The sequence below is a fragment of the Phoxinus phoxinus genome (assembly GCF_949152265.1).
Source record: "Phoxinus phoxinus genome assembly, chromosome: 25".
NCBI lineage: Eukaryota > Metazoa > Chordata > Actinopteri > Cypriniformes > Leuciscidae > Phoxinus > Phoxinus phoxinus.
This window is the reverse complement of record NC_136900.1, coordinates 11,213,589-11,241,518: the sequence shown is the minus strand read 5'-3', so window position 1 is coordinate 11,241,518 and position 27,930 is coordinate 11,213,589. Positions and strand designations below refer to the sequence as shown.

General features: G+C 38.9%; 2 protein-coding genes across 3 annotated transcripts; one reads left to right on the top strand and one right to left on the bottom strand.

The window, feature by feature from the left end:
* Positions 1-397: 397 nt before the first annotated feature.
* camk1db (calcium/calmodulin-dependent protein kinase 1Db) lies at positions 398-18,252 on the top strand. 2 transcript variants are annotated; one of them, XM_079602836.1, is made up of 11 exons: positions 398-950; positions 7,771-7,902; positions 8,946-9,020; positions 10,438-10,576; positions 10,846-10,975; positions 12,230-12,305; positions 12,431-12,543; positions 13,779-13,857; positions 15,883-15,970; positions 16,085-16,235; positions 17,634-18,252. In XM_079602836.1, exons 1-11 carry the CDS (start codon positions 856-858, stop codon positions 17,732-17,734), a joined length of 1,179 nt encoding a protein of 392 aa, XP_079458962.1. In that variant the 5' UTR covers positions 398-855; the 3' UTR covers positions 17,735-18,252. The 2 variants fall into 2 exon arrangements, with proteins under 2 accessions (XP_079458962.1, XP_079458963.1); XM_079602837.1 differs by having other exon boundaries at positions 400-950; positions 17,605-18,252.
* Positions 18,253-19,397: 1,145 nt separating this feature from the next.
* On the bottom strand, positions 19,398-22,045 carry ucmab (upper zone of growth plate and cartilage matrix associated b). The gene is given in 6 exon segments (XM_079602838.1): positions 19,398-19,636; positions 19,953-20,051; positions 21,362-21,398; positions 21,402-21,457; positions 21,540-21,605; positions 21,736-22,045. Coding segments are annotated over 6 exon segments (645 nt in total). The 5' UTR covers positions 22,025-22,045; the 3' UTR covers positions 19,398-19,538.
* Between the last annotated feature and the right edge of the window lie 5,885 nt (positions 22,046-27,930).

Genomic DNA, 27,930 nt, shown 5'->3' with positions numbered 1-27,930 from the left:
ATGTCCATGTTTCCGTTTAAAACAATATTAAACAATTGTGAACCTGGCTTTAACCAATGTTCAGGTTTCTTTTCTGAAAATGTTAGCAAATTAGTGCATATTTAATACATAATGTGTTAATTTGATAGTGGAAGTATTCTTTAGATTATTTAAATGTTCTTCACACTAAGAAAATGGTTCTTTTGAGAACTAAACGATTTTTTTTCCCCTCCTTTGGCATTACTACAAAAACCCCTAATTGGAACCTTAATTTTTTCCAGTGTAGCTTAATTAAAATGACCTTAATACCTCTTTTATAGTGTATTTTTGTCAATAGGGCGTTTTTAGTTAGTAAAGTGTCTTCCTCCTCACTACACTGAGTTTGGATGGCTAATAATGAATGCAGTATTTGCTCTTCATGCAGAAGGTGTACTGTTCCTGACGCAGTCTGTTGTCATCCCTCACACGCGCTCACCGGTTATTTACCGGGCAACAGTTGCATCATTTATCAACCGGTGCGTTACAACTTACAACAGCCTTACTTTGCAATACCTCAAGAATAGGGACTAACGCATTTGCGCGCGCGCTACGCGTTCTGTTGGTTGAGCTCGTCGCGCGTCGCGGTGAGTCAGTCAGTCAGTCAGTGAAGGCGGGATCCGCGGTTAGTTCGCGCGCTGTGCGTCAGTCAGTCCTCGTTCTGTTGACGGTACCGGGCGGCATGGAACGGAATGCGAGATACGATTAAATCCTGTCAGACAGTCACAGAGACCGATACCCGCGTCCGCGTCTTTACCTGTGTTTTGTGTTTCCTGTAAGGCTGGAAAGATTGACGCGTTAAGAAGGTTATTCGGAGGCAGCGCTCACCCTGGAAGCACCATGGCCAGGGGAAGCGAGGAATCTGGGAATGGGTCGTGGAAAAGGCAAGTGGATGACATCAGGAAGATATTCGAGTTGAAGGAAATCCTCGGGACGTGAGTATGAATGATGCTTTGACATTGTGAATGGCGGGTTTTGAAATCTGCATATTAGAGAGTAAATGTCCTCCAGTTTTGGTCTTCAAAGTTTGATCTGTAAGAATATGCTGATGTTACAGACAGGGGATTTACTTTAGCATTCCATTAGACATATTTACAATTTTTTAAATGGTTAAAAAGTGAAAGCTTGGCTTACTGATTCACGAAAAGGTTGCTTTTTTCTTTTCTTTTATTGTCCCTCATTAATAAGTGTAAACTACAGGACACCAATTTGCATATGTATGTAAATATTTGATAATAAAAGATAGTATTTCCATTTATAGGGTTGTATTATTCAGAAAGGTTTTATTAAATTAGAATAGAAAGCCTTTATTGACATTATAGCCGATAGCTACAAAAGACTTGAATTTGCTTCCCGATATTAGTCAACCCGTTACCATTGTAAACCGTTATTAAATAAAATGTAATTCAATAAATAAATAAAAAAGTCATGAAATAAAAAAAAGTTGGGTGGGGGGGGGGGGGGGACTATTTTATCACTGTCTTACATTTTGTAGGGGTTTTCAGTCAGCCCTGTCACCATGATTTATTAGAAACATCAGCATTACATTCTTTTTCTAATACGCACTTTATAATGACCTTGAAAGCAAGACTAAACTTAACTATAAAACTGTCAACCCTGTCACCAAGACATAAGTGAATGCCAATATTTCCTCACAGTTGCACATCTATCAGATATAGAAGGATGTTTTGGTCACGTGGTCTGTGTCAATGCATGATATGCACTTTAAATCCATACTTAACCCATTTGGAATAGCAGGTTTTAATGTGCAGACCTTCTTCTGTCAGTTTTAATATCTCACACCCGGCAACATGGCTTTCTGTTGTCATTAACAACCGTTTCCAAATTCCTCTTCTGTTGTAGCAGCATTGAAGTACAGGTTCACTGGGTTTTCCCCATAATGCCTTGAAATAGACCAGATGATGTCTATAAGTCTATTTATATAGTGCGCAGGGACCAAAAACAGGACAGGTATTTTTACGTCCTCTTAGAGAGATTTCACCATTTGTGGGGTTTTTTATTTGTTATTTTAATTTGTCCTGTAAATCTGTGATAGACCCTTAGCTGACACGTTCACCGCCATTGTAAAATGGTTCAGAACTCGATTGCTGTATGATAGTCTTTTTTGCCATTTTTGCGTTTTGTTTAGCAAAATTAGTTTTGAGTTGGAACAATGTAGATCTTAAAATCTGAAGATAGAATAAGGCAGATGAGCTTGGTCAGGCCAGACATAAATTACTTTTTATTTTATATAAAAAAAAAAAAAATTGAGAATTATTTTTATTTTTTATTTTTCATTAAAATTTTGTATTTTTTCAGTGCCTTTTCCAAAGCGAAAATGTGTATAACGGAGATGAGGTTGGTCAGGTCAGACATAAATAACCTTTTACAAACATCTGAAGTGTGTGTGAGTTATATTTAGTACGTGTGTGTGTGTGTGTGTGTGTGTGTGTGTGTGTGTGTGTGTGTGTGTGTGTGTATAAGTCAGCTGAGGTTGGTCAGGTCATGAACGGTGGAGAGATATGTATTACATAAGATTTTAACCATAGCTCACCAAAAGACTCTTACAAAGGGATTAACTAGAGGCTTAGCCGATCCCGACCTGTAAATGTTTCATTTGTATAGAAGCTCCATTAGTCATGCCAGTTACAATAGTGTTACAGTTCAAAGCGGAGCGTCCACGTCCCAGGCTCTGTTAGATCTCAGCGGTCCGTCAGCAGGAATCACAGTGGTTTGTGTTTGCACGTGTGTGATGAGTGTTTTAATCGGACTGTTTGACTGCATGTCATTCGAGGTTCAGCACTCCACCCCCAACGCTTTGAACGGTTGACTGTGGATTATATGACTGCAGAAGAAGGGAAAGACTCAGATTATCCTGTATCCAGGCTTTCCTCTCTTTCTGTTTCTCAAGTCTCTTTCTCTCTCTCTCTTTCTCTCTCTCTCTCTCTCTCTCTCTCTCTCTGCGTGTCCAGATTATGATTGTTTTTATTGTGTTGTTCACACACCATGGCAGAAGAGCTTATAAAGTCGTTCTAATGTTGCAAGGATGATGTCATTTTTGTCATTGTTGCAGTGCTTTGTGTTCTTCTCATTTTAAAGATGATTGTGATGATGATGATTTAATGACCTTAATTCATCATCAACAGCATGAATTATACCGAGGGTCTTCAAATCTGCTCCTGGAGACCCACTTACTGCAATTTTAGGGGCCGTTTACACAACAGCGTTTTCAACTAAAAACTGAAACCGTATTAATGTGTTTTGATCGTTCATTTACACGACAACAGCGTTTTGGGGGTTTGAAAACGCAAGCTTTTGAAAACGATGCAGGTATCGTCTCCATAAACTACAAAATTGCTAATTTGTGAACACGGTGACGTCATGCGCATTACGTGTTCAGTTTATAGGCCCGTAGTGTTTCTAAGTGACATCGCCATCTACTGGCCTGGCATGAATAATACGGGGTTTTTAAGTCGTTTTCGCGGATCTTTGTGAACTGGGATCGTTTTGACAACACTGTCGTCTGTACATGGAAAAACACACACAAAAAAAAAAAATGTTAAGTACGGTGTTGTGTAAACATCTAACACACCTAAACAATACCGTTATCATCTCAGTGTGAACTACGAGAACGCAAATTTGTGTAGACGGTGACGTCATGCGCATGTATGATTTGTGTTTCTTTACAAAGTGACATCGCCAACTACTGGCCAGGCAGCTTTAATGCAGCATTTTTAGTCGTTTTGAACTGGGATCATCTTGACAACGTTGTCATCTGTACGCAAAACTTTTAAAAAACGCTAATGAAAATCTTTTTAGTTTCTGTTACATTATTGCAGGACAGTGGGTCTCCAGAAGTACGGTTGAAGATCCCTCAATTATGGTACCAAAAATTTGGACACATTTATTTATTTAAAATTAGATTTATTATTTAAAAATGTTTTCTTTCATTTGTATTCAGCAAGGACGCATTAAATTGATCAATGCTGTTTTTTTAAACTGTCTATTGATCAAAAAATTCTGAAAAAAAACCCAGATTGCATCAAATCCTCATATTATAATGATTTCTGAAGGATCATGTGACACTGAAGACTGGGGTAATGATGCTGAAAATTCAGTTTTGATCACAGGAATAAATTACATTTTAAAATATAAAATGTAGTTGTTTTAAATTGTAATAATATGTCACAATATATATATTTTTTACTGCAGTTTAGATCAAATAAACGCAGCCTTGGTGAGCATAAGATAATTTGTTCAGAAACGTTAAGATATCTTACCAACCCCAAAATGTTTAAACACTAGTGTGTATATTTAATATATATATAAACATAATTCCACTTGTAAGTGGATGTTTAAAGCTGTTGCGATGAACAGGCATAAATCTAGAACATGTTTAATCCAGGTAGGATTATCTTTCTAGGATTTCCCATCCTGAAGATGACATAACAGATTCCATAATACTCCTTACACAAGACTCTGACACCAAACTGAAAACAGCACAGACGCTTCAAACGCAGGAATGAATCACTTTTTTAGAAATCACAGAATTAAGCAAGCTGATATTAGATTCAGTTGTGGAAGCACTGTCAGAAAAAGCTCAGGCGTTCCTACACACAATGACTCAACACAATCTCCACCTCATCCTCCAAATACACTGCACTCTCCCTATTGTTCAAACTCTGAACCACTTTTACCATTTCTAAATGAGAAAATACAATCAGTGTAAGTGTTAATTAATAGATTCATTTTAGTTCATTTGAGATTAATCCCATTTTAATCTTGTTACCTGAGTGGAGGTGTCAGTTTTCAGGTGGTGGTTCAAAATGTCACTGTTAAAATTCTATTTAATTCATGTTAAATTGTATAGCGCATTTCTCAATACATATCGTTTCAAAGCAGCTTTACAGAAAATTCATGAGCCTTTTATGCAATATTTCCAATGTTGCGCGTAAATTAAAGTCTTATCTTCGGATGGACGCATAGAGAGTAACTCCATTTATCATGCACTCTGATCTTTGAAACTTTCCAGACATTTCACATTCACAAACAGCTACATGAACGGTAATATCTGAAAAAGTGTGAGAGGGCACCTTTTTCAGAAGCTCTATTCTGAATTGACTTTACCACACATCTCGTAATATGTGACTTAACCACTTTCCATATAGTGCATATAGACTTATGCAACTCTGACATTTGCATGATGAATTCAGCTTTACTGCAAAGCATTGAGGTCATGGACCACAGAATCATGATATATGATCACTAGTTCCTTGTTGACCTCATGCTATGCAAATGAGGTGTGTAACGGGTACACAAATATGCTTTTTAGAGAATAAGTTAGCTTTGACTCCACATATTTTACAGCTGCACAACAAGGAACACAAAGCACATAAAGGTCAGTGGATGTGGGTTAACTGTCATGCTTTCTTCGTGTTTACCTCAAGTGTGGCACGTTGAGTTTTTAAACGAACACTTCCTGTAACTGATGATGACTTCCTCTGTCTGTTGGTGAACTGACGCCTGCTTCTCTGTAGATTGATACACTCTCCATCAGTTAGACGATATTGGTCACCTGAATAATGCTTATACTGTGTATAAATTTATATATATTACATACTGCTTGTTGAGTTGAATCTCCTGAATTATGGGTTTTGATTTAATTTTATTTAATTTTTTTGTGCTATTTGTTGAATTGAATCACCTGAACACTTTTTTTTTTAAAGTGGTTCTTACTATTTGAAATACTAATAAAAAGTCAAAATTTTCTTCAATATTTTATTATTTGATTTGATGCGTCTCTCGTCTTTGAATGCTTAAATATGCGTCTTTGTAGGCATATTTTAACGCACGTATGGTTTATTTTATTATTTTATGTCTTTGTAGGCTGTCAAAAGTACTACTTTTTTTTCATTTGATATTTTTGCTTTGGCCCTTTGTAGGCTGTCTAAAGCACTACTATTTTATTTACGTATTTTTTATTTTACCTTATTTTAGTTTTTTTCCCTTTGTAGGCTGTCTAAAGCACTACTATTTTTATTTATTGAATTTTTCATTTTATTTTATGCTTTTACCCTTTGTACGCTGTCTAAAGCACTACTATTTTTATTTATTTTTTATTTTTATTTTATTTTTTCCCTTCGTAGTCCTAAAGCACAATTGGCTAAACTAAAGCAAAATAAGACTAAACTAAAAAATAAAACAAAATGTAGGTGTTGTATCACCTAAATTTTTTTATATTTTTAGTTTAGTCTTATTTTTTTGTTTTTGCTGCTTGAGTTTAGGTGTTTAGTGGTGTTGATTATGTCAAACCCGGTAAGCAAGCACCTAGCAACCACTCATAACTCCTTAGTTACGAGCACTATGACCATCTTTACAACCGCCTATCAACGTTCTGGGAACCACCCATAAAACTCTAGCACCATGTCAGTGACTTTTGCGCTGGAAAACACCATATAATGTTTAAAAGGTGTCTGAATTACACGTGATAAATCTGATCAGTTTAATGCACTCTATCCCAAGCACACGCTGTTGTTTTTCTTCTAGTTTAATCCTTTGAAGAGATGAATGCTGCACCCACTGCAATCTCACACGCTCATATGAACACATAGCTTACAAAGTACTCAACCTGCCGGGCGCTCGGCCAATGAGTCACTCCATTTCTAGCCTCCTAAAGGGCTTGCGTTTCAATCGCAGATGAGTTGAATTTTACAGTTTAAGAAACAGATGACAAATGCTTTGTTTTGGCAAACCACCAAACCCTATATTTTGATAAAATGATTCAGGAACAGCCTTTTGTTCCAAGCTTTGCGAATTGCCGCGGGTGCTCGTGCCGGTATTTGTAAATTACTGTGTGTGTGTGTGTGTGTGTGCTGAAGGATTAGAGCGGATTTTCAGTGACCAATAAAGGCTTAGCTACAAGCCACAATGGCCAACTGATTACATATAGTGCATATGATACAACATCCCTGAAGAATCAGAGGAGACGTGAATATGGCTATGCTTTTGTGCATCACATTTTTAAAAATGTATAAATATAGTGAAACATTTGAAAGTAGTCCTTACTATTTGACAACCAAGTCAAGTTTTTCTTCAATATTTTATTATTTTATTTGATGCATTTGTTCCTGTAGGCTGTCAAAAGTACTACTATGTTGTTGTTGTTTTCTTCATTTCATATTATACTTTGGCCTTTTGTAGGCTGTCTAAATCACTACCACTTTTTTTTTATCTTATTTTATATGACCTTTTTTCATTTAATTTTTATTGCCTCATTCCTCATTCTATTTCATTTTATTGTACTCTTCTGTCCCTTTGTAGGATGTCTAAAGCACTACTATTTTTATTTTATTATTTTATTCTTCTGTCCATTTGTAGGTTGTCTAAAGCTCTACTATTTTAATTTAATTTTATATAAATTTATTTTCTTATTCTGTCCCTTTGTAGGCTGTTTAAAGCAGTGTTATTTTTATTATTGTATTTTAATTTATTGTATTATTTTATTCGTATGTTCCTTTATAGGCTGTCTTAAGCAATGCTATTTTTATGATTTTATTTTATTGTATTCTTCTGTTCCTTTGTAGGCTGTCTAGCACTACTAATTTATATTATTATTTTATTTTATTTTCAAACCATTGTACCCCACTGTGTGCTGCCAAGCTTTCAAGCACCATATTTTTTCTCTGTCCTCTTTCTGTCTCCCAAACACTTCCAGCCACTATTTTATATTTCGTCTTTCTTTTATGCTTTTCCCAGTGGGGCGTTTTCTGAGGTGGTCCTGGCCCAAGAGAAGGCCACAGGAGACATGTACGCCGTGAAATGCATCCCGAAAAAAGCACTAAGAGGAAAAGAGAGCGGAATAGAAAACGAGATTGCAGTGCTGAGGAAGTAAGTATTCCTTAAAAGCCACCAGAAAAGGCTTAAAATAACAAACCCAACACCCATTATATGCTTCACACACAAGTTGCTCTTGCTACTGAGGAGAAAAGCTAAAGTTGAAAGGAAGCTGTTAGTGTGAGTTTGAGCGGGAGATGACTCAGGCTTTATGACACGCCCCTCACAGCCTCCCACCTTTACTGACTCCTACCTGTCCCTTTCAAAAGCAGCGCAAGAAATGATTCATGTGGCCTCCGCCGCAGACCTCGCTATTCACCGCACGTTGAGGCCGAGCGCAGGTCCGCGGTTGTCATGGTAAAAAGGCGTTCTGGCAAAGGAGGCAAGGCAAAACGCGAGATGCAGCTGGATTCGAGATGCTGGGGTCGGAATGATTTGAGTGACTGGAATGTAACTATTCAGCAAGGATGCATTCAGTTGATCAAAAGTGACAATAAAGACATTTATAAAATGTTACAAGAGATTTCTATAAGATTCCTAAATGCTGTACTTTTAAACTTTCTGGTCATCAAAGAATAAGCAAAGCAAGCAGCACTTAATAGAAATGTTTCTTGAGCAGCAAATCAACATATTATGATTATTTCTGGAGGAATTTTTTTTTTTTTTGTCCATTTGCAGTATATGCTTTTGTCCCTTTGTCTGCCCCTTTGTCAAAAGCATTATTATTTAAAAAACAACAACATTATTTTACCTTTGTGAGTCCCTTTGTTAAAAGCACTACACATTTTATTTTGTTTTGTGACAGTGAATTCAGCTTTGCCATCACAGAAATAAATTATGAATGCATTGCCCTTCAGTTGTTTAGCAACTTGTTAGCAACTTACATTTGAGTCAATTGAGTTTTTTTTTTTTTTTTTTTTCATTGTCTGCATGAACAGAAAAGCTCAGTTTATCAGCCCAACTCATATGCCATGGTGTACGGTCGGGAACATGTAATGGGAACTAACATCAGCCATCCAAAACAAAGCCTTCATAATCCACTCAAGTGCGCCTCTGGTTCATTGTAATTGATCAAATATTTTGTCTGTTCTTTTCAGGGTCAAGCATGAGAACATTGTGGCTCTAGAAGACATTTACGAGAGCCCCAGTCATTTATATCTTATTATGCAACTGTGAGTAAAATCTGTTTGCTACTTCAATTCGTGCTTAATTAATGCTCTAAGTCTCCAAAGTCTTTGAAATGGAGCCAAACAATGTGAAGCAAGTTTGCAATGTGGAAAACTTAAAAAAACCTAAGAAGTAATCTGTTCTTGCCTATGTGTGACTGACTGATACATTCCTTTTAATTGCAATCCAAAAAATTAATCTTTCTGCCATTCCAATTCAACATCCTGTGGCGCATTAAACTCATGACTTGAAAAGGAGCCAATACTTATTCTGAATTGTGTCCAAGCCTCCTGCTGCTGCTTGAAATCATTTTAGTGATCAATTCTAAACAACAGACAATTAACAGTCTCAATCTATATAGCTTAATGTGAAACATGTTAAACCCATATTTCATTTATTGTATTTTTAAACATACACTACCTTTCAAATGTTTGGGGTCAGTAAGTTGTTGGTGAGCATAAGACAATTTTAAATGTGTTCAAAAACATTAAAAATTCTTACCAACCCCAAACCTTTAAACAGCAGTGTATAATGTAGGGATGCACCGATATGAACATTTTGGCCGATACCGATAACCGATCATTTTTTATATTTGAAAGCCGATAGCCGAAGTAAATCAGAATTTTTATATAATTTGACCTGATTACAAAATCAAAAGTCTTACCATTAAAAGCCATGTCCCAAGCACACAATTACAATGTTCTCATTATAATTACATGTAGCCTATATGACAGACTTGCGCTGCATTTGTTGTTAACTATTTTCCTTTAAGTGATTCCAATCATATTTCAAGCAATTCAAACCCATCATGGCGAGCAGTGCACATCTAACTGACAGTGTCTTAACTGAAGGAAATAATCCATTATTTATCGTCCAAATTTTCTTATTGGGCCTATGACGATAACATTAAAGGGGTCATGAACTGGCTTTTTTCATTTTTTTATATTGCTGTCTGAGGTCAACTCAGACGCGTGGTTTTTACATTAAAAAACATCAAAATGAATAAGTAATAAGCTATTTTCTACCCTGGTTTTTAGCCTAGCACCTGAAACGCTCGGTTTTTATGGGCGTGCCGCATTGAAGACTTGGAAGTAAACGCCCACTGCTATGATTGGTTAACAGTTTTGCATATTATAATGAGTTTCATGTAATGCGCGAATCGGTGGGCGGTGCTAAAACAGACAGTGTTGAAGTAGGCTTACAGGATATTCTTATAGTATGACGACCTCTTATATGTCAAAAGTGACTTGATTTCTCAGTTCATCACCCCTTTAAAAAGAAACATATATCGGTCGATATCGATATGGTGGCCGATATATATCATGCATCCCTAGTATATTGTTTATTGTATATACCTGTATGTACGCTTGACAGTTCTGAATAACTATAAACATTAAACAGCAGATTTCTTGTGTTTTCCAGTGTGTCCGGTGGGGAGTTGTTTGATCGTATTGTGGAGAGGGGTTTCTACACGGAGCAGGACGCCAGCGCATTAATCAAACAGGTTCTGGATGCAGTTAACTACCTGCATTCACTGGGGATAGTCCACCGAGACCTGAAGGTGATGATTTCCCTTGACTGATTTCCTTCACACCACAACAAATCCATATGCATAGACGTACAGTTTCATTACAGTACATAGGAAGCTGGAACATAAGACTTGAAAGGTCACCGCGCTTCAGTGGAAACAAGACGTACAGCGTAAATAACTCTTTTTAACCTAATCTCTCTCTCTCTCTCTCTCTCTCTCTCTCTCTCTCTCTCTCTCTCTCTCTCTCTCTCTCTCTCTCTCTCTCTCTCTCTCTCTCTCTCTCTCTCATCTCCTGACAGCCGGAGAATCTGCTCTATTTTAACCCGAATGAAGAATCCAAGATTATGATAAGTGATTTTGGGCTGTCCAAGATGGAGGACGCAACCAATGACATCATGTCCACAGCCTGCGGGACGCCGGGATATGTGGGTAGGGCTTTCAGTCCACTAAATATTAGAGTGAATCTGAATATTTAAAAAATGATCGTAATTTTAACGCCTGTTGATTGGTTAACAATAAGTTATCTTACTACTGTATATACAGAGAAAAACTAGTAGATCTAATGGGACGTTTCATGTTATTTTACAGTAGAATTTGAGTTTTTGGAAGTGTAAAAAGTCTTCTTATAATTTCCTCATGCGTGACACTTCTCATTTATTTTTTTATTTTTTTTAAATATGTTTTTTTCTTAGTTCTGTTCTTATTTGTTATGTACATTAGGGTTTATGTTACATCTTGTAATGTTAAATGAATGTTTATTGCATTATTATAGTGTCATATGTTACCATGATGGTGTTTTGTATATGAAAATATTTATCTCAGTGTGTGTAAAAGCTCTTTGTGATGAACTTTGATTCATCATGTGATTTTCTCTTTACCTCTTATGTTTTTAAGGTGGTTGTCGGTGTGTAATGAAAATGAAAATGATTAATTTGATGTATTAACATCATTACAGTTAATTAAAAAACTTTACTTACTGTAAATTTAAGTTCAGTCTATAAAACTTAAAATGTTAGTACTATACAGTTTACAGTAGCACAGTTCTGACAACCACAGCTACCATTTTTTCCCCATAAATTTCAAAAAATGTACTTCCAAAAATAAAATTCAACCATAATTTACTCACCCTAATGTGTTTCAAATCCATATGCAGATGTTTCCATATTCTTACTTTTCATAACCATTTTTTCTCGTGAAATACAAAGACGACATTTTTAACAATATCTATGCAAATTGTACATAGTGACCATGTCTGTCGAATTAAAAAAAAAAGACAACAAAAAAATCACTATAAAAGTGGTTAAAAAAACAGCAAATTAGAAACCATACAGTTTTGGAATGACATGACAGTGAGTAAATGATGATCAAATTTGGTTTTGGTTGAACTATCCTTTAAAAACTTTTTTATTAGTGCTGTCAAATCGATTAATCGTGATTAATCACATCTAACAAAAGTTTTTGTTTATATAATATATGTGTGTATACGTTTATATTATTATATTTATACTGTATATATAGTATATATACTATATGTGTGTGTGTGTGTATATACATACACATTTACACACACACAGAAATGTTTATGTTAGATGTGATTAATCGCGATTAATCGATTTGACGGCACTAATTTTTAGTAAATGTATCATTTCATTCACTTTCTCTGTCGTTTAATATGTTTAATAGCTCCAGAGGTATTGGCACAGAAGCCTTACAGCAAAGCCGTGGACTGCTGGTCTATCGGAGTTATTGCTTACATCTTGTGAGTGCTTTTTCCCCCCCATATGAAATGTACTGCTGCTTTCCCAACCATTGCTACATTCATTATTTTAAAAAGAGGTCTTTAGGTTAAAACACTGACCACTTTTGAATCCTCTGCCTCCTCAGGTTGTGTGGATACCCTCCGTTTTACGACGAGAATGACTCCAAACTGTTTGAGCAAATACTGAGGGCAGAATACGAGTTTGATTCCCCGTACTGGGACGACATTTCTGATTCGGGTAAGTGTGAAGTAGATAATATATTATAGTTAAAGCTGCAGTCCGTCGTTTTTCCTCTTTGTCGCCATCTCTGTTAGAAATCTGCAATTGCAGTTATTCGCGGAATTATTAACTGTGCGTGGGTAGTAAATCGGCATGAAACAGCGCGGATGAACACAATGTATTGAGGAGAACCTGTCGCTGACGCGTCGCTGTGGATACTGTACTGTCATCAGCAATCTCAGAGTATACTTTTTGAAAGTGTCAACATTAGAATTTTCATCGGAAAATGTCATCTGAACAAGTAAGTAACATTCACTTTTGTTCTGACCAAATTCTGGGGGTGGGGGGAAGCATTGCAGTAACGTTAGGCTATATCATGCGGATTAAATCTAACGATTGCTTATATCATGTCAAAACGTGAAAAATATATTTTTTCTGTAGCCACTCTGAAGTCCGAAGTCTTAGGGTTTTACAAGAATCTCCAGTTGTCACTGGTGATTGTCGCTTTAAACTTTCGGGATCCGCCATACCAAGTGCTAAGCTAAACCTCCACCTCCATCATCCACACACGATAGCCGGGGACTCCTTCTCTATGTGTACAGAAGTGACGTAATGACGCAAAGACATGCTCGAAATTCCCGCGGAAATCCACCAGTACCACTGGAATTAAAATCATTATTACAAGCTTACCGTTTTGAATCGAGGTAAGGCAAGCAGATCGTTTTGAACACTGGCTGGTTACGTTTTTTTTCAAAAATGTCTTTTTTGATATTTTTAAACCCAAAAAAGTGCCGGACTGCAGCTTTAATGACATAATTTCTTTATATATATATTTTTTTTTTAATCAGGTTCAAGCTTTTGTTGTATTCTTAGTATGGGAGAAAATGACACCCTACTTCACCTCCTTTTTTCTCTTCCACCCACTGAAACACTCTATCATTGAGTTACTTGTGTTTATTACTAGTCACTGACAGTCACGACTTAGTTTTTTCCCATGAGCAACACTTTAATATAGGCTTTTCGAAAGTAACACTGAGGTATTGCAGCCAGATATAAATCAGCAGTTGAAAAGCATTATCTGGCGCTAGGCGATTCAGCTTCGTTTGAAAATAACAACTCGACACCCACACCACAAGCTGTTCCCTGGTGTCTGGGGAAGTGTAGGAGGGTGTCATTTTTTCACAATTAGAACTGTGCCCTTGTGAAACTGATTCAGGGAGTTTTTTTCTTGTCACATTTGTGTTGTTTTATAGCTAAAGACTTCATTAGTAACCTGATGCAGAAAGATCCGGAAAAGAGGTTAACTTGTGATGAGGCTCTTCTGCATCCATGGTGAGCGACCAGGATTGTGTTCACTGCTTCTGATCTTATATTAGTTGCTGTAGGTTTAAGAGTGAATCTCACACAGTCTATCTCTATAAAAAAATGTGTGGATATTAAAGGGTTAGTTCACCCAAAAATGAAAATAATGTCATTAATGACTCACCCTCATGTCGTTCTAAGCCCGTAAGACCTCCGTTCATCTTCGGAACACAGTTTAAGATATTTTAGATTTAGTCCGAGAGCTTTCTGTCCCTCCATTGAAAATGTATATACGGTATACTGTCCATGTCCAGAAAGGTAATAAAAACATCATCACAGTAGTCCATGTGACATCAGTGGGTTAGTTAGAAGTTTTTGAAGCATCGAAAATACTTTTTGGTCCAAAAATAACACAAAATAAGACTTTATTCAGCATTGTATTCTCTCCCGGGTCTGTTGTGAATCCTTCACAGTTACGCTGATGGCGTAAGACGCTGATGACGTGTTATCTGGTGCGCCCGAGCTTCATTTATAGACTGAGGGAAACGCACGCTGTAAAAGTGTCTCATCCGCGACATGCACATTTACGCACCATTAAAAAAATGATATCCACGCAAACAATGTAGAATAGCTTGAATATAGCGTGCGTCTCCCTCAGACTGTAAACGAAGCTCGGGCGCACCAGATAACACGTCATCAGCGTCTTACGTCAGCAGCGTCACTGTGGAGTCCTGAACGCAGATTCACAACAGACCCGGGAGAGAATACAATGCTGAATAAAGTCTTATTTTGTGTTATTTTTGGACCAAAAAGTATTTTCGATGCTTCAAAAACTTCTAACTAACCCACTGATGTCACATGGACTACTTTGATGATGTTTTTATTACCTTTCTGGACATGGACAGTAGACTGTATATACAGCTTCAATGGAGGGACAGAAAGCTCTCGGACTAAATCTAAAATATCTTAAACTGTGTTCCGAAGATGAACGGAGGTCTTACGGGCGTAGAACGACATGAGGGTGAGTCATTAATGACATTATTTTCATTTTTGGGTGAACTAACCCTTTAAGCATATTCTCCTGCCTTCATAATGCCCATTAATGTGTTCAAATGTTTTAGTTTTAAGTTTGAAATTCTCATTGTTCTCAATACAATCAGAATAAAATGTACACGTTTACATCATGATGTAAAAATAATATAATATAATTATATGCATTACAGTAATGAGAACTGCTTAATTGTCATGAATATAATGTCACAATGCAAAAACATTTAATAGTATAATAGTATAGGCTTTATACATATATATATATATATATATATATATATATATATATATATATATATATATATACATTGTACAGTTCCAAAGTTTGGAGTGAGAAGACATTTTTTATATAAATCAATATTTTTTTCAGTAAGGATGCATTAAATTGATCAAAGGCGATAGTAAAGAGTTGTATACTGTTTAAAATAAATGCTGATCTTTTAAACTCCATATTCTTCAAAGAATTAAGCATCTATTTTCAATATTGATAACAATCAGAAATGTTTCTTGAGCAGTAAATCAGCATATTAGAATGATTTCTGAAAGATCATGTGACACTGAAGACTGGAGTAATGATGCTGAATATTCAGCTTTGATCACAGGAAGGAATGACATTTTAAAATATATTCAAATAGAAAACAGTTATTTGATATTGTAATAATATTTCAATATTACTGTTTTTTAGATCAAATAAATGCAGCCTTGGTGAGCACGAGACAAAAAAAAAAAAAAAAATTACAAACCCCAAACTTTTGCATTGCAGTGTATATTATATTATATTATATTATTATACAAAGTTCAAATGAAGTCTTTGATTAATATCAACACAACGCTACCTTGCTTGCAGTAATCATAACCATAACTACATTCACTTTAAGATGTTATTGAGCACAAATCTTTGTTTTTAACATCATGTTTATACACACATATGGTCACGTATAACAAGACTCTGCCTCCTCGTGGATGCCAGATGATACTGCAAGTCCAACTCTCCTCTGATTTCAGGATAGCTGGTGATACTGCGCTCTGTAAGAACATCCACGAATCAGTCAGCCGACAGATGAAGAAAAACTTTGCGAAAGCAAAATGGCGAGTAAGTGACCACGTCCTTTCCACAAATTTTTTTGAATCATTAATTGAAAAACCCGTATTGATTGACCAGTATTTTATTTAACATGTGGTTTAAATGTCTGTGTTCTCCTCACAGCAAGCGTTTAATGCCACTGCAGTGATCCGACATATGAGGCGTCTTCAGCTTGGCAGCAGTATGGATTCCTCTCAACACAGGAAGCAGAATCCAACATCCATGCCAGGGAAGAGTCAGTCGGTTGATGTTTCTTCAGTCCACCGCAACGACTGTAAGTTGTTACCACAATGCTTTAAGACCCCGATATACTCACAGCAAAGTTCTTTTCGTTCTTCACTTAGGAGTAAAAAGTGCAGCGATATACTGTTAGCGAACATCTGACGCCGCCCACACATTTAGATGTGAATATGCGCTGAGCGCTTTCCTCTCAATAACAAAATAAACACACAACATAAATGCCAGCGGTGCGACAACAGCATCATATCGATTTTGATATGTTTGGCACTCCAATCAAGTCACGATTATTTAAATAGCAATTTATACAATAGATTGCTTTAAAGCAAGTGGCTTTTACAGTATTAAATATGAAAAACAGTGTAAGTCACTTTTAACTTAGAATTACAACTTAAATTTCTATTACTATAAAGCAGCTCTCCAGTGTGTTCATGTTTTTATGTGTGTCTGGCCTCGACGGACTGAACAGAAGAAATTAACCTGAGAAGATCCACGCCAAAGAAGGCGGAGCCTCAGAGCCACACCCACCTATTAATTAATCGCCACGGACCAATGGTAGTTTGAAGGTGTTTACCACAACCGGAGCGAACTTTATTGGGATATTCGCTTTGACAAGCTGTTTTGAACTCAAAACTAACTTTGTTTTGGCCTAAAACTTGGCATAATTCAAAATGACGTCAATTTATCGGCTTTATTGCTAGATTTAGTTCCTTTTCAGACGCTTTTTAGCGACAAATCTAGCGACTGTAGTTTGACACTATATCATACTTGTTCTATTGTCTAAAGGGGAATATGTAAATGAGAACAGCTTTATTTGACATCCAGCTACATATTGCACTGCCCGGCCAAAAAAAAGTCACTGTTTGGATTATGATTGGATCATTATTGTAGTGATTATTATGTTTCTAGCGTGTTATATGTTTGGCAACAGTTCTTCTAAACCCTAATTGATGGAGTTGTGTAGCTTTTTGTTTCATAAACAACCATGTAACATATAATAACACGCTAGAAACATAATAATCACTGCAATAATGATCCAATCATAGGCTCTTAAGAATTTACCTATTTACATCCAAACAGCGTCTTTTTTTGGCGGGCAGTGTATATTAAAGTACAGTATGTGAGCACAGATTAGGAGAGAAAACAGTGACAATTGGCGCATGACGCCATCTAGCTACATGTTGCGACTTTTCGAGCAGCCTTTAGCTACTTTCCATTGAAAATCGTTGGCAACACTGGACGTCACACCAGTCCGTTCTTCGATTTTGCTTGAAGTATATCTGGGCCTTTATATTTCTTGAGCTGAAACTCACAATAGATGCTTTTGACTCGACTTTTTTGACCGTGTCAAGTTGCTCATCACCGGTGATGTGTTTTGTGTTGTATTATGTCGTGTTGTCGAACAGCCCTTGAAGAGGGTGTTATCTTTGTCTAGGTTCGCCCGTGCAAGCGGCAAACTCTTCCTCGAAGACGGGAACGCCTGAGCGACAAGCGCGGGCATCCACGGTCACCACCATCATCACCGGCTCAAAATGACATCACTTCTTGTGAGACCGCTGACTTGACTATTGCACTTTGTGGGAAATCGTGTTTTCTTCTATTTAACGGTAACTTCCATTGTCCACAGTCGAACACGCTTTCCTCTCTGGAAAGCCAATGGCGCTCTATACCTTGAGATCGTCTCAAAAAGAGCGGCCTGTGTATGTAAGGTGACTGTTTTACAGAGTAAAGCACAAGACTTGAACTTGTATGTGGCTGTTGAATGGAGATTACGAACCTCGAGTTGAAGCTCCTCTACTTTGGGTCGTAATAGTAGAAGTTGTACAGATAAAACAGTTTTCATCCATTAAACAGTTGTTGTAACTTTTTGCTGCTGTGTTTCAACCTGCTGCTGTTTTGAAGGACCAAACGATGAAGGATGTGAGATTTACAGAATGTCTAGAGAAGCTGATGTAGTTGACAGAGGCTTTAAACCAATAGCCACAATTATTGCCATCCAGGACGTATAAACTTGAAATTCGGTTCTGGATGCATGAATGGTGCAAGTGAATGAAGGGTGTTAATATTGTATTTAAAAAAAAAATGCAAATGTGCAGTTTAATGGTTTTATCAACACTTAATATCGAGAAAAGATTCTGGAGTGATGTGTCTGTCAATTTTTTGAAGGTATGAAATTGTGGTAATAAGCACCTTTTTAAAGAGTTGTTTGTGTATGTTTTGGATTTATTTTGTAAGCTTTGCTTTTTTTAAATGACTTTTTGGCATTTATAGTATAATTTTGTTCACACTTTATATTGCAGTGATTGTTACGTAGTAATATTTTGTGGAAATTGAAGTATTTGTTGTTATTACCACTTAAATGATTATTAATTGTAATATAGCCACTGTAATGTAAACTGTTGTCATCATTTTATTCTTTTAATTGTGACTAAGCCTGAGGAAACTGAAGAACGCTTGATCCATAATGTGTTTTTGTCACAGATCTATATGAAAACTACCACCTTCAGTGACGGACATTTGTATTTGCTGATCTTGTGTTCCGGTGGAGCGAAAATGCCGAAAATTTCACACACCGTCCAAAGCTGTTTTGATATGATGTGCCCACTGATATATGACCGTGAGAGATTCAAACCGTTTCTGCTCTGAATCTTGCATGTCATCATGGTCTTCATACCAGCCCTCTGAATTTAGCAGCTACGTGCTGGTTCTTTCATTCAGGTCGCAGAAATGATGTAAGCCGTGTTTTCTCTTCAGTAGATTTGTTCTGTGATGAGTGTTTTTGGTGTATGAGTGTATGGTGAGTTAATTTCAATTTTCCATTAAATGCAAAGATAAAACAGTTTTATTGTTGTTCAGACTTATTTGGATAGCTTTTATTCTACCAAAATGAACGGTTACAAAGATTTACAACATGCTTAGACTGCATATATTTAATAAATGTAATTATACACTTTACATTGTCCCAGCACAAATGAATAAAATCTGGTTACTTTCAAATTAAGAAGTTATTAAAACCTTATTGAGAAATTATTTAAAAATATATATTTTCTATAACTTGTGCAAATAGTTTTGTACCATTTAAACTAACCATAAAAATCAAATAAAAACTGGCGAGTTATTAGTCATACAGTTAAGGGTTATGAATAACCTGCATATGAATATGTACATCTTTGTAAAGAACTATAATACATGATTACATACATGATACGTTCTTTTGCGCTAGTGTGTAGCCTACATGTTTATGGCACACGTTGTGCCAAAAAGCCTTTACAGAAATATGATGTACAGTAGTACTGTAAAGCTCTCCACCCGTGTCCCTGTAACTTAGTTATCCACTGTTTCAGTTCGTGTGTCGGTTGTATTCGTAAGATGGGTCGAGGCCGTCGTAGTGAAACTCTCTCCACTGCTCTGTCTTCACTCTGGTGCGCTCGTCTTCTTCTGGACGAGAGTAAAAAATGAGGAATGTTAACTTTGACTGTGTATTCAGGTGATTATATAAGCCTATAGTACCAAATTTGACTGCAGCTCCGATAGCAAGTGAAGGCAGCATTACATAGCGAGAATAAAAAATATATAGGCTAATAAAAAAAAAAGTGTCAAATTGATTAGATTTGGTAAATCTGTTTTGTAAAACACAAGGTTCATCTGAGATCATGTGGTTTGAGTCAGTGTTGAATGATCTCAGAACGCTACTACTGCTGTCTGATCCAACATGGCCGCCAGGTGAGTGATTTGATTTTTTTTTTTTACTCACCGTCATTCTCTTCCTCAGCGTAATTCTCAAACTGATTCCTCTGTTCCTCATGATACTCCCTCCTTCTCTCATCTGCGGCCAGCCTCTGTCTCTGTTCAGCTAATGAGACAACAACATGTGCGAGGAAGAAAGAGAGAAGGAAATAAAAACAGAAATATGTTTAGACATCAAGAAATAAGGTAACGTTAGGCCTATGATGTCCACAAGTGATCTAACTTAACACAGTAAACTATGGAAACCAATTTCAGCCACAAAAGAAAGTAAATCACAATTATAGTCATCATTTCGACTTCGTATGTCAATTTAGACTTTTTATCCCCATATGACTTTTAGTATGTCATAATTTCGACTTTATCTCAACATTTTGACTTAGGCTATGTCATATAATGATTTACCAAATCATGATTTATTTAGCTGGAAATGGGCTTCCATACAGACCCGTTTTCTATTATTATAACATATTTAAACTACAATTATGCAAATGCTTTTGTTTGGATTTCATTGTATTGCACACACAGTAGTATCATCTGATTTAGGGTGTCAGGCAACACCACCGAGTTATAAAGCGTCATAACCACACACCAATTAATTTAGCTTTATTTTAAGTACAATAAATATAACATATTGATTCCACTTGATATGTTCCAACCTCTTGTCCTTACCTAACTTTCTGAATACATAGTAATGAATTCCCACAAGTGAGTCAAACATAGTTTTTGGTGAGCCCATAACCATAAACAAACACAGACCAGGTCGAAGCCAAATAAAAGCATGAAAAAGCCGCAGAGCCCCTCCTCCGTTGGCAGGAGCTGAAGACTGAATGCTGGTTTCTCCAGCCTGCCCTGTGGTTCCTGCTATGTGCTGTGGTTTTCCGTCCTCGCATTCCTCAGCTGGCTCAAAACGCAGCACCTGTGTGGCCAGTGCTAGCCACTAAAAGGGCTCTTCATCACTGTTTTACAATAGCAAGCCTGACTAAAAAGTTCTAGAAGCCACAACAGTGATGAGATTGATGCTCATTTACTTTGCAAGACTGCAGATTGTGACTTTTTATATATACACTACTGTTCAAACGTTTGCGGTCAGTAATATAAAAAAAAAAAAAATCCATCAGAAATCATTCTAATATGCTGATTTTACTAATATGCTGAAACATTTCTTATTCTTATCAGTGTTGAAAGTTTGCTTAAAGACAATACTGTGCTTAATATTTTTATGGACACGTGATACATTTTTATTCAGCATTCTTTGATGAATATAAAGTTCAAAAGAACAGCATTTATTTGAAAAAATATATATTTTGTAACATTTTGATCAATTTAATGCATCTTTGCTCTATATTTTTTTCAGATTCTAGTTGCCAGCTGCTCAAGGGGTTTTGAGAGTTTTCAAATAAGCACAAATAGCCTCACCGTTTATCTCATCCTGAGTTTTCACAGACCTCCTGCCTCACCGTTTGAAGAAGCTGGAGGCATCTGACTCCGGCATGAAGATCTTGCTCAGTGCGCCTTCAGTGAAGAAGAACATTGATGAGGGGGAAGAACTCGTTGGAAAGATATATGGAAACATTGTGGGGTTTTTTTTGGTCACCTTGAGGATTGCCTGCCTTTGCTTCCCTCCTATCTGACACAGCGGCGCTGTCGGCTCCATGGAACACTGTAACAAAGGGGAAATGATTGAGGTAAGTCCAAAAGATTTGCCACCCTTTCCAGGTACTGTTGTACCTGTGGTTCCCCACATTAGTAAATCAACACTTCCCTTGGTCAACCGCGGTCCGGTTACTCACAGGTGATGGCGGACAGAACAACGAGACAGGTGAGAAGAGCAGGTTGCGTCCAGGACATTCTGAAGTTTAGCTGAGCAAGAACAAAGTAAAAGCTGCTGATGTTCTCAGGGACGTCTTGCCTGAGATTGGGCTTGTGGTCATGGGAGCAGTGAATGGAATTTGACCAGGAGGGTGAAAGAGGGGTGGAGCCTTGGGAATGTGTTGATTTTGGGGTGAGGGGTGGCACCGGAAAGGGACGGTGGCAGGGATCAAGCTCTGTGGGATCTTGCTTGAAGTGATCAAATGACATGGGAATGGTGCAGTGTTTTTTTTTTAGCAAGGCATTTCTGCATTGGGAATTTATTCATTTGTGGCATAAGGTGGATTACGATGGATAATGTTTTCAAAACACTTACTCGCGTGCAATAGCGAGTGGGTCTTTGACGTTAGCCAATCATAAAAGGGACCATTTACTGACACGCCTTTAGGAGCCGCCCCTAAAAAAATTATAATTTCAGAATGAGGGTTGAAACTCATTTATATTTATTTCACACTAAAACCATTTTAACACATTGTCTGGTTTTGTGGCTGTGGTATTGAAACAATAATCGGCCTCATTCACTTCCATTTTATGTGCCTGACTATCAGCTGGTTTGTCCCCCTGTAGTCAATAATTTGATCCCTTAAAACTCATCTTTGATCACCAAAATTATATTTAAAGGTTTCGTCCTTGAAAAATTTTTATTTATGCCTTAAAATAGCTTGAATGTAACTCTACACCCTTGCTTCATTTAGTAAAGGTGGTTCTATGAATATGCAAATTACCCGCCTCCACTCACTCACTCACTCACTCCAGCTCAAAGATCCACTCGTTGATGATCACACGTTGACCTGATTGGTTACAAGGTAGTTTGTGATGTCAGAAACACAGATTTCAAACCGCGTTTTTGAGACCGTCTTTGGTTCACCGCAGTTTTAAGGAGAAAATACTCAGCAATGGTGTTGATATGGTTTGACTTAAAGCACATTAAAAAAACACTAGACATATAAACTACATTAAAAGCTTGATTTTTCACCACAGGGGGACTTTAAAGAAAAGAACGGACAAGACGAAATTCATTGTTGTAGTAATTAACATGCCACTGTCAGGTGTGGGTGTGATGAAAGTAGCGAGGACTCAGGTGCAGAGTTGATAGGCGTTTAAATGATAATACAAATAAAAAACAGACAAAAAACCTACCCCAAGGGGGAAAAACAAGACAGACTTGGCTTAACTTGACTTGGCTTAACTTGACTTGACAGAAGCACTCAGTGTACATGCAAACATGACAAAAACACAAGCACATGGCCAGTAAATCAAATCAGCAGCCATGTGCTCAAACAAACCGAGACATGAACGCGCAGCTAATGAAAACACTCATAAGCCACGTGTTCACACAAAACAAGACAACATGAAAGCACGCAGCCAGTGATGAACACAAGCTGCATGCAACACAGCACAAGACAAAAGACGACATAAAAGCACATAAAACAAGGCACACAGACAAGACAAATCAGGAGTGTCAGGGCTGTGACAGAACCCTGACAGCCACATGTTCTGCCGATTATACTTACCCTATATTCCTAAAACAAAAAAAATTAAATGTTTTTGGATGTATTATACAAGACCTCAATATATTTCATGTTCTCAGGCAACACACTTCTGTCTTTTTATGCTTTCTGATACATAGTCTTCATTGTGCCCGGCTACCTTATTTTACACTTTTGTATTCACATCCAACCCTCAAATTTTTTTTGCCCCTCTTGGAAATATGACATTTTCAACAACATGATTTCAGGGCATGTTTCTGCCCCTTTGAGTACCAAAATATGGAGTGTTTTGCACCTGAGGGGTGTGATCGACACAAGGGGCTCCTCTCATGCCTCAGGCCCCAGGCGGGAGGGACGTCTGCGGTTCTGTGTTTACTCAGGGGTTTTTTCTAGCTGGAGTCTAGCCAACGGCAGGATATGATGAAATTCTAAGGGCCTCTTTCCGTGAGCCTGGGGCCCGGAGAAACTGAGATGTGAGAATATGTAAAGGAAAGACTTATGTGGTTAACTGGATGACAGAGAGAAATATTTTGAAGCCGCTGCCAGAATAGGTTGCACATGTCTACTTAACATATTCCTCACTGTCACTGGACAGTCGTAAACATGACAGAATGGCTGCCTTTTTCTGTCCTTCAAAATTTAGCTGGATAAGCTTTGAAGATGTTTGAGTTTTCATAAGTTATGTTTAACAACTTTTTATGAAAAAATGCAAATAACATTTGTTTAGGCCTAATGTTACCAACTGACACAGTCATTCAATGTCTGTCCTGGAGGGAGCGCTAACTGTCTAGATTTAACTGACGCTTAATTTAAAGGGGTCATCGGATACCCATTTTCCACAAGTTGGTATGATTCTTTAGGGTCTTCATGTAAAGTTTGTAACATACTTTGGTCAAAATTTCTCAATGGTTGTGTAAAATAACACGCTTTTTACCTCCTCAAAAACAGCTCTGTTCACAGCGACCCATTTCGGTTCATGTCTCTTTAAATAATAATGAGCATCTGCTCACCCCATTCCTCTCTTCCATGGGGGCGTGTCGACACAAAACACGTAAAGTATACAAATGGCTGAGGGCGGAAATATGCTAATATGGGGCAGTCCGTCAGTGGTCGTGGGCGGAGCGTTAAAATCCAAACTGCTTGATTATTGAGAGTGTTTATACTTTTTGAGGATAAAAAAAAAAGGAGTGAATGGGATCCGATGACCCCTTCGGGGAGAGGGAGGAGGAAGAGCAGGTCCGCCTCATCTGCCTCCTACCCAGTGGTGGCTGAAGAGGCTGCAGCGCCCCCAGTGGTGGCCCAAGAGGCTGCAGCGCCCCCAGTGGTGGCCCAAGAGGCTGCAGCGCCCCCAGTGGTGGCCCAAGAGGCTGCAGCGCCCCCAGTGGTGGCCCAAGAGGCTGCAGCGCCCCCAGTGGTGGCCCAAGAGGCTGCAGCGCCCCCAGTGGTGGCCCAAGAGGCTGCAGCGCCCCCAGTTCAGCTCCCGCTGAGGCCGTCCCAGAGCCTCCCAAGTTTCCTTGCAAGATACTCCTGCCAGGAATCCAGAAGAGCCTGAGCCTCCTTGGCTTAACCCACCCGTCCCTCCCTGGACACTGTCTAAGACTTCCTGGGCTGTCATGCTGGCTCTGACTTGGCTCCCCTCCCGCACTCCCCTCCTTGTCTCTGTATTTTGATCCCGTTCTGTCTAGTCATGTTGGTGTGCTGGTCGTCTTTTATGTGATATTCCTGTTTTGTGTCGTCTGCTGTGTGTTGGTCTTGTGTCATGCTCCTGTCATGTTTTTGATGTCTGGTGTCCCAAACAATGGGGGGTAGTGTCAGGGTTCTGTCACTTCTGTCTAGTTTTTTTCTTGGGTTTTGTGACAGAGCTCTGACACTCCTAGTTTTGTCTCGTCTTTGTCTGAGAGCGCGGTTTCGAGCGTGCTCGAGCCGTGCACTCACTTGTCGTGCTTTGTTACATGTGTGGGGCATGGTGTTTGGGTCCGGGCACGTCAGTCTAGTTTGGTTTCGGTTCTTTGTCGGGATTCACTCGGGCCGTACGCTCTTCCGTCTGCATGTGTTGTCCTGTGTAGCACGCGGCTCGTGTTTACATCGGTTGCGTGCTTTCATGTTTTGTTTGAGCACATGGCTGGTGACTTGTTTTAATGGGCATGTGCTTGTGTTTTAGTCATGTTTGGTGTGAGCGCATGGCTTGTCATGTATGTTTCATGTAAGTCCTGTGCTGGTTCGTTGTTGTTTGTATACTGTGTGCTCCTGTCAAGTCAAGCCAAGTCTAGTTAGTCAAGTCTGTCTTGTTTTCCCTCTCAGGGTAGTCTTTTGTTTTATTTTATTATCATTAAAAGCCCATCAAGTCTGCACCTGAGTCCTTGCTCCTTTCACCAACCCCACACCTGACAGAACGAACTAGCAAAAAAGAGGACTCAGCAGAAAAATGGGCATCTTCTTTTTCCCCATCCCCGTCCCTCCGCCCAGCAGATGGATCAACGCAGCAAACTCCTTTCTCTTCGACAAGGGGGAGCCAGTGTGAAGAAGTTTGCTCACCAGTTCATGTTTGTAGCGGAGGGGCTCAACATCAGCGATGCAGTGCTCAAGGACATTTTCAACAACAGCCTTAATGAGCCTGTCCGTTCCTGGGAGATGGGAGAATGCTGAGGATACTGTCATTCTGGCAGTTTGTGGGGTATGTATACAACCGTGGAGAGGAGGGTGGCCTTCCACCTCACAAACCGCCAAGTCCCCAGTCCTCAGATGGTCCCTTCGGGGAGAGGGAGAAGGAAGAACAGGTCCGCCTCATCTGCCACCTACCCAGTGGTGGCCGAAGAGGCTGCAGCGCCGTCTCGCTCTTGTAAACTGAGGAGGAAGGCTTCCTGCTTACCACAAAGCCTGCTGTCGGCCTAGAGGCTCATTGTCTTGCACATGTGCTTGTGCACTCTGTGCTTCTGTCAAGTCGTCGTTTGTACACTCTGTGCTTCTGTCAAGTCGTCGTTTGTACACTCTGGGCCCTATCTTGCACCCAGCGCAATTGACTTTGAACACCGACGCATGTATCATTCCTATTTTGCACCCGCGCACAGCGGACTTTTCCCTCCACAGACGCACGTCGGTAAATTAGGGAATGAACTTGCGCTCGCAGGGGCGGTTCAGCGCAAAGAGGAGGCGTGTTCCGGCGCAAAACTCCCCTGGTGCTATTTTCCAGTTTTAGAAAGCAATTGCGCCACTGACCAGGAAAAAAACAGTCTAAAGACAGTGGCGCGTTGCGCGTTAGTGATATGGTATTTTAAGGGCGCGTGCTTGGCCATAATGTAGCGTGTTAACGCGCATCCACTTTGATTCTCTAATAATTATAAACAGACGCAGCAGTTTTCATTTTTGCAAATCATACATTATTACAAGGAAAAATATTAACACACGAGGGAAATCATTGTTGTGTCCGTGAAGATGTGAAAAAGATCTATCTAGATTTTTTTTTTTAAATCTAGATTAGGCTACACATTTACCCAAATTATACGCCTGTTTAACCGAAGCTAATTTGGGTGGGTTTCTCCCATCATCCCCAAAGTCACTTCTCTGTGTTTTACGGCCCTGACGAGAACGTCGGTCTCCTCGGCTGTGAACCGCTCCTGGCGTGCGCTGGCATCCCGCCGTTATAATAGCAATCCGCCATGGAACAAGCGCGCCTGCTCTTAAAGGGAATGTGAGAGGACGCTCTGATTGGTTTATTTCACGTTACGCCCAAACCACACCTATGAATAATGAAGCTACTTCAGACCAACCCCTTTTAGATTTGCGCCAGGCGCAAGAGTCACTTATCCCGCCGGGAAAATAGCAACAGCGCCGGGATCCGCCCACAAAGTTACTTGCGCTTTGCGCTTTGACACTTGCGTTTCAGATCGTTAAAATAGGGCCCCCTGTGCTTCTGTCAAGTCGTCGTTTGTACACTCTGTGCTTTTGTAAAGTCGTCGTTTGTACACTCAGTGCTTCTGTCAAGTCGTCGTTTGTACAGTCTGTGCTTCTGTAAAGTTGTCATTTGTACACTGTGCTTCTGTCAAGTCGTCGTTTGTACACTCTGTGCTTCTGTCAAGTCGTCGTTTGTACACTCTGTGCTTCTGTCAAGTCGTCGTTTGTACACTCTGTGCTTCTGTCAAGTCGTCGTTTGTACACTCTGTGCTTCTGTAAAGTTGTCGTTTGTACACTCTGTGCCAGCAACCATATCACCCTGTAGCCCAAGACTGGTTTCCCACTGAAGCTAAGCGGGGCTACTAATTGGCTTCATCACTGTCTCCTCTCCACCAGTAAGCTGGTGTGTGGTGGGCGTTCTGGCGCAATATGGCTGCCGTCGCATCATCCAGGTGGATGCTGCACATTGGTGGTGGTTGAGGAGATTCCCCCCTTCTATGTAAAGCGCTTTGGGTGTCCAGAAAAGCGCTATATAAATGTAATGAATTATTATTATTCTGTCAAGTCGTCGTTTGTACACTGTGCTTCTGTCAAGTCGTCGTTTGTACGCTGTGTGCTTCTGTCAAGTCGTCGTTTGTACACTCTGTGCTTCTGTCAAGTCGTCGTTTGTACACTCTGTGCTTCTGTCAAGTCGTCGTTTGTACACTCTGTGCTTCTGTCAAGTCGTCGTTTGTA